This window comes from Nicotiana attenuata, unplaced genomic scaffold, assembly GCF_001879085.1.
Source record: "Nicotiana attenuata strain UT unplaced genomic scaffold, NIATTr2, whole genome shotgun sequence".
Taxonomy (NCBI): Eukaryota; Viridiplantae; Streptophyta; class Magnoliopsida; order Solanales; family Solanaceae; genus Nicotiana; species Nicotiana attenuata.
The window spans coordinates 648,138-655,559 of record NW_017670423.1 but is presented as its reverse complement, the minus strand read 5'-3'; the positions used below and the strand labels follow the sequence as shown (position 1 = coordinate 655,559).

Sequence of the window (7,422 nt, the reverse complement as noted above, 5' to 3'; positions counted from 1 at the left end):
ACTTCGAATTTTCAATTCAAACCACCTCAAAACTCCACTAATAATCCCAAAACAGAGATTTAAACTCGTTAAGATGTACCCAATCTATTCCAACAACGCCTACTCAAAAGCAAGGAAAAATTTGACCTTTTTTTTGCTACAAATAACTACTTGGCTAATATTGATAGCATTTGGCTAATATTAGTAATATTTTATGAATTTACCAATTTTTGTACCAATTTACTTATAGGCGGATAACTCGTAATTTTCCTATTTAGAATCCCCATATTTATAAATCCCATGGGACATTCTAGGCCAAAAAGTCAGTGACCTTCTGATGGGTAAAAATTGCGTGGGGTAGCCACTTTTCAAAGTGGTATTTACTTTTGATCTAGCATTTTTAATGCTGATCAAAAGTAGCCACTATTCTATTAAAATTAATATGGAAAGACGGTGTTACCCTTTCTTCTATCTTTTTTCCCGTTCTGTCCAATTTCTACAAATATGTCGAAAAGGATCGGAAAACTCTTGCCGTCGAGCAAAACGACAACGTTTGGATTGGAAGAAATGAAATTTCCCGGTGGCATATTGGTTTTAAAAACACTAGATTTGTATTTTTGAATTCTTGATCTGAAGAATTCTTCTTTAGCTTGATTATAAAAATAATTGTCGATCTTTACATGGACCAATTAAAGGAAGACCATAATCGCCGGGAATTTTACGGATTGATAATTTTGTGAGCTCAGATGATTGTGTTACAGCTGTTCTTGTTGGTATTTTTTCGGATAAAGAGAGTGTAATGGGACGAATAATGACGTATTTTGATGGAAACTGTTGGTGAAGAATGGAGAGGAAGTGAAGAAGACGAAGATAATGTAGTCCTGAACTTAGAGTTCCAAGTTAAAAAGATAAGAACATGTAGTCTTGAACTTAGAGTTACAAGTTCAAAAGTTAAGGACAGCTAGTCCTAAACTTAGATTTACAAGCTCAAAAACTAAGGACATGTAGTCCTTAACTTAGACTTACAAGCTCATAAATTAAGGATAGCTAGTCCCGAACTTACAGTAACAAGCTCATACTTTAAGGACACTTGGTCCTGAAGTTAGAGTTGGAAGTTCAAAAATTAAGGACACTTGGTCCTTAACTTAGAGTTACAGGAACAAAAATTAAGGACATATAGTCCCTAACTTAAAGTTACAAGCACAAAAATTAAGGACACGTAGTCCTGAACTTCGAGTTCCAAGTTCAAAAGTTAAGGACATGTCCTGAACTTAGAGTTACAAGTTCAAAAGTTAAGGAGAGGTAGTCTTAATCTTAGAATTATAAGCTCAAAAACTAAGGAAAGGTACTCCTTAACTTAGACTTATAAGCTCATAAGTTAAGGACAGCTAGTCCTAAACTTACAATAACAAGCTCATAATTTAAGGACACTTGGTCTCGAACTTAGAGTTTGAAGTTCAAAAATTAAGGACACTTGGTCCTTAACTTAGGGTTACATGTACAGAAATTAATGACTAGTAGTCCTTAACTTTGATTTACAAGCATAGAAATTAAGGACATGTAGTCCTGAACTTCCCAAGTTCAAAAGTTAAGGACATGTAGTCCTGAACTTAGAGTTACAAGTTCAAAAGTTAAGGACAGGTAGTCCTAAGCTTAACTTACAAGCTCATATATGAAAGAATTAACCCAAATAGCCGGTGAAGGTTTAATACGCGCATAATTTGTGTATTATATGTGTATAATCAATATATAGTATATGTAGATGGCTAGAAAAGTAAACAATAAATATAACCGGCTATTTGTGTAAAGATCCCATATGTGCAGTTGTCAACCTATGCCATTGTTTGCGCATATACATAGTGTAGTCATAATAGCCACGGGATCTGCATATTGTATATGCAATTAGTACTCTATGTGCTTTTTGTATATTTGACTAGCGGATGTAATTAGTTTTAACCGAACGGACAAATGGGCAAAAGCCCATTGTTTGCTTGGCCAACTCTATGAGATGACTTGATGCATCGTGGCTCGTGCCTTTATCCATTAGCCTCGTTTTGATTGGGGCGTGACACTCTCTCCCATTAATTGTTGCAGCATGCTCAGGTACTCCCCCAAAAAATGCTTGGACATGGTCATAGAATTTCTACAAGTGGTCCTTATTTCAAATATGAAAAGGGACAAAGTAGGTGTCTAGAGAAAAACCATTCGTACATGCAAATGATTGACTTGAAGATAAGACGCCATCAGCATAAACTAGTCCTTTGTCAAACACACAGACACACACTAACCATGGGAAGCACAAGTATGGAAACCAACAAGTTAGAGATGTATGAATTTGGCCCTTGTGAAGATGCTTTCCAAATTGGCTTCTTGATTGGCCAAAGATTCTCCAAACAGATACGCAGTAGATTATCTAATGACCTTATTCTTCAGAACCAGCTCCTCCCTTTTGCTCAGTTCTCAAATTCCCAGCCATTCATTCATGCTTTGTCTGAAACTAATCAGAGCAAGTTTCCACATTACTGGAATGAACTCAAAGGAATTGCTGAAGGAAGTGGCGTCCCCTTTCTCAATGTGAAGTAACTTTTATACTTATCTTTTAATTTTAAATACAGCCAATTGTAAAATTTTTGAAACTTATGTTCTTAAACATGTTATAATGTTTGCTTGACTATAAAACTTTTGAAACTTATGATCTTTAATATGTCATAGAATTTGTGTGGCTATAAACACTTCATACAAGTAATGAGAAGTTTAAAATTACTCCTTACGTTTCAAAAAGATTGTCTTAGTTTGCTTGTCACAAATTTTATTAAAGAAAGAAAGATTTTTAAGATATGTGATCTTAAATAAGCCATAATATTTGTGTGGCTGTAAAATTTTTGAAACTTGTGGTCTGAAATCTGGCATATAACTATAAATGCTTTCTATTAAGAAAATATTGGAAGCTGTAATCTTTTTGGAACAGACTAATAAGTAAATAGTGCCAATCTTTTTGAAACTGAGGGAGTATTTATTTTCAGATATAGAAATGTGTATTTCTTTTTCAATGAACTAATAAGGAAATAACTGAACAAATTGGAACTGAGGTAGTACTAAATTAACAAACTGATGGTACTACTTTCTTTGTTTTGGTTGGTGCAGATTTTGCTATTGAACTTTAGGAAAGAGATATTGCCATTCATTCCAAAGACAGAAAGAAATCCCAAGGAAGATGAAATTAGTGCTGACTGTTCATCTATTCTTGTTGTTAACAACTCCATGGCTGTGGCTGCTCATAATGAGGATGCAAATGTTGCTCTTGTTGGACACACGTAAATTATGTTTTTCCTTTCTACAGCAAGAAATTAATCCTTGTTATGTTGTTGGTGTTTTTGGAATTCTTTCCTTGTATTGCAGTTATTTGGTTAAGGTGACATTGTCTAGTGGAACATCATTCACTGCTTACACATATGCTGGAGAACTTCCAAGTTGTGCCTTTGGATTTAATAGTCATGGAGTGGTACTGATAAGTGTATTTCGATATATTCTCTTGTCAACTATTCGTTGATAATCTAATTCAGACTGTATTTATACGTGCGTTATCGATTATAGGCATTTACTTTAAACTCAGTACCACCATGTGAGGAGGAGATAGTAGCTGGTGCCATTGGCAGAAACTTCGTGTCCAGAGACCTGCTTGAAGCAAATAGCATTGAGGATGCTCTGGCTGTAAGCTCTAAATTTTCTTTTTTAGTTTTTTACTCTTTTGATTCGCGTTACCGCATTGGTTAAGTGAATGAGCCTTTGTCTACTAATATGGACTTGGACTGTTATTGAGTCCAATGTCCATTTTCTTAACATAGTTTCGCAACCTGACTCATTCCAATTCTTGACATGCCCAATCTTGAGACCCTATATTATGTTGTTGATGCTCCAAATATCCAGTTGCGTGGGGGGGGGGGGGGGAGGGTGTTATATGTCACACTTTGAACGACTAAATGAGAACTTGTTTTCTTGAATTGTTTTGGACAATTCTAATTTCCCCTGAGTTAGGTCAAAGTTCATTTTCTTACATGTCACAAGATAGTAACTGGTTATCATGTTCATCGTTGTGCGATTTCAGAGGATCTATTCGTCAGCAGCTTCAGTAGGGCACAGCTATAACTTGATAGACACAAGAGCTCGGAGGATTTTGAACGTTGAAACTGCTTCAAGAAATCGAATTTCAGTTCATGAAATCGGAGAAACTCCATTCTTCCATGCCAACATGTATTTGCACCTTCAAGTAAAACAGGTAACCACACCATACTTCCAACAATGCAACAAACAGCGAGGACCAGATTCGTAGAAATTTAACCTGTCTATATTTTTGCTAACGAAGGCACAAGATGAGAACTCCTTGAGCAGGCAAACAAGAGCATCTTCTCTGCCGAAGGAATCAAAAAATGATTTGTTAGCACTTCTTGGGGACAGGAATGCTGAGAAGTATCCCATTTACATGACAGGTAGTTGATGAAAAATGTAGCACATATTGATTCCTAAATTGATACTTCTTACTATTTTAATGAAAGGATGGTCTCTAACCTCATTTCAGGTCCATTGCTATACACACTGTGCACAGCTGTGATAGATTTGGATGAGAAAACCTTAACAATTATACAAGGGAACCCAAAGGAGAAACAACAATCTTATGTCTTTCGGTTGTCCTAAAAGCAAGCTATGACGGAGACTTGAGGGAGAAATTTTGGTACCATATAAAGTATTCTTCAGATTTTGCATCCAAAACCGAAGAAGATTTGCTCAATATAACCTTCGTTTAGATGGGAACTTGTGATTTTTAAGCGTCTGCTTTTCAGAGTAAGTGAATATAAGAAGAGCAACAAAGCAGACCAATCGTTACCAGCATCCCCATGAATAAAAAGGTACATAAACATCCACCAGTCGAAAGGAAGGCCTAATCTAAAATAGCAACATACATGATCTTCTGTTTTCAGGTGGAAAGTATGCGATTTTTAAAATATATATATATATATGGAATATATGCGATTTCAGTTCATAATCTTTTATGGCCCAATCTAACTCATCGCAAAGGACTTCCAGAAGCTGTTGAGACTGTTTGTTTTTTCTCTAATGCTTTTACAAGTGACTTAGCTAGCTTGTTGGATGTGTGTTAACGTTGTTATTCAAGACTCCAGATTATATTCAATACTTTTAGTAGTTCCGTAGATGTTTTGATATAGCTTGTGTCTCTCCAATTCTTCCCTTCAACACTAGAGAAGTGAAGGTTATAAGGTGTAACGTACAAAAATGAAGCATGTGCAGCTAATTATATATAGAGATGAAATTAGAACAAAAAATTATCCATATTAATGTCCCATGATGCTTTTGTTTGCTACATGCACTTGCAGGACATATATCCCTAAGGTGTCAAATTTTACGCCAAACCATTAGTATAAGAAGCTTTCTATTTTTGGCCACACGGGATCCACTCAACAACATTAGCCACCGCGCATGAGTAATATATAGCCAAGATTAATGTTCCACACTTTGTGGAGCTATTACTGCCATCGCCAATCTATGTTCTCCGTTAAATGTTGAACGACCATAATATTCTCCAAATATTGATAGACTTTTACGTCCTTTAATAACTAGAGATATCTCTATAATATTAATGTGCTAGAACACAAAAGTACTTCATTATTTGTAGAGTTCAAGTAAAACCTTAAAAATTATTATCCGCCTCATAATATGAATTCATCCGAAACAATAACTGTGTTCAAGTGAAATTATAATATACCTATTTAGCTAAGCAATATAATGTTGGATATAATTGTAATATTAGATATAATTCCAGACCTAAAGAGGACATAATTATAGTAATTCGATTTTGAACAACTCACCGTTAAATATGCATGGTTTAGAATATAGAATCCTTTTTCTGACTACATTCCTAATGGTATTTGGATGACTTGCTACTCACGCTAATGTAGCCTTCACATATTGTCTGCTAATATAACCAATAAATGTATTTCCCATATAGAACACTAATTATTTGAATAACTCGATCTTTTCCTCTCTTTTTTCTATTTAAACTACATTCACAGTTTAATCTAATATGAATTTATTGCATGAATCCATTTAGAAAAACGAGTAGGCAAAGAACCTTTAAAAAACGGGAAAAGAGCCGTATATACCCCTCTACTTTGATATATTATTCACATTTACCCTCCGTTATACTATTGGGCTACATCTATTCTAGCTGTTAACCAAACTTTTTAAGAACGTTCTTACAAAAAGACCGATTTTTACAAACCCATCAATAACCCGTTGAACTCATCATCTCCTTCGTAGTCACTTATTGAGCTCCAGAAGTGAAAGATATAAAAATCACCGACAATCATATATTTATTTCTATATTAAATTCCAATCCTTTAATATCTTTATTGTATATTTATTATATTCTACTTTTCCAATTTTTTTTTTTCTGGCTTCTCTCTTTGTTTCTTTCCACCATGTCGAACTGTATCGAACATTCACCAAGATTTTCTTTCCACCATGACTGGAATGTTTATAACATCTTATTAAACTGACAGTTCTGAAGTCTTAAGACAGCTACCAAGGTATTTCTTCCTCCAACCGTAAAGCGTTTGTTGATGAGCATTCACGCACCATAATTTTCTTATTCTACTTTAAGCACTTGGGTAACAAGTAATTATCGTCAAATCACGCCTTAAAATACAAAGTTAGATTCCAAGCTATGGGATGGGGTACTCATAACTCTTAGTAATAATTGAACTTTTAATGAATAAAATTAAAAAATAATTAGAGGATATTCAATTTAATATTAAGAAATAATATTAGGAAATTCATCAAGAATGAAAGAAAGTATACAACAAGCTCGAAAGTAACTTAACAACATATGTGCACTAAATTTATGTATTAACCAAGTACAGTATTATTAAAGTGCATATCAGTTGTTACCAACATAAAATGTCAAGTGTGCATTACAATAGACAAAGAAATACCATATTATAACCGCAAAAAAGAAAAGAATACAACTGAAAGTAATAACATGACATCCTAATGCCGCCATGAACAACTAAGAACCAATAATATAAGTTCTTACTAATCCTATTGCCACCATCATTCTCGATCTCTCTCTAAATGAATAAAATGTGTTAAGAAGTCTCAGAAATCTAGGTTCCTTTATTTTATATGATGGGTTTAAATGGTTATGGGTTAATGAACTTTTTTAAAACGATTGTTTTTAATCTTATGGATTTCCGTTATGTGGAGGGTATTTTTAAAAAGTTTTATTAACGGTAAGAGTATATGTCACGACCCAAAGTCCATTAAAGGCCGTGATGGCGCCTAACACCGCTGTCAGGCAAGCCAACAATAATTGATTAACTTAATTACTCATTTTAGTATTTTTAAAATCAAAATTTCCTTCAATTTAAT

At 34.3% G+C, this 7,422-nt stretch overlaps 1 protein-coding gene across 1 annotated transcript; it reads left to right on the top strand.

Moving 5' to 3' along the window:
* Positions 1–2,050: 2,050 nt before the first annotated feature.
* Positions 2,051–5,198, top strand: LOC109239217. Its single transcript, XM_019405744.1, has 7 exons — positions 2,051–2,553; positions 3,124–3,293; positions 3,379–3,481; positions 3,574–3,690; positions 4,085–4,255; positions 4,343–4,466; positions 4,556–5,198. The coding sequence occupies exons 1-7, from the start codon at positions 2,098–2,100 to the stop codon at positions 4,669–4,671; spliced, it is 1,257 nt and encodes a 418-aa protein (XP_019261289.1). The 5' UTR covers positions 2,051–2,097; the 3' UTR covers positions 4,672–5,198.
* The last annotated feature ends 2,224 nt before the right edge of the window (positions 5,199–7,422 follow it).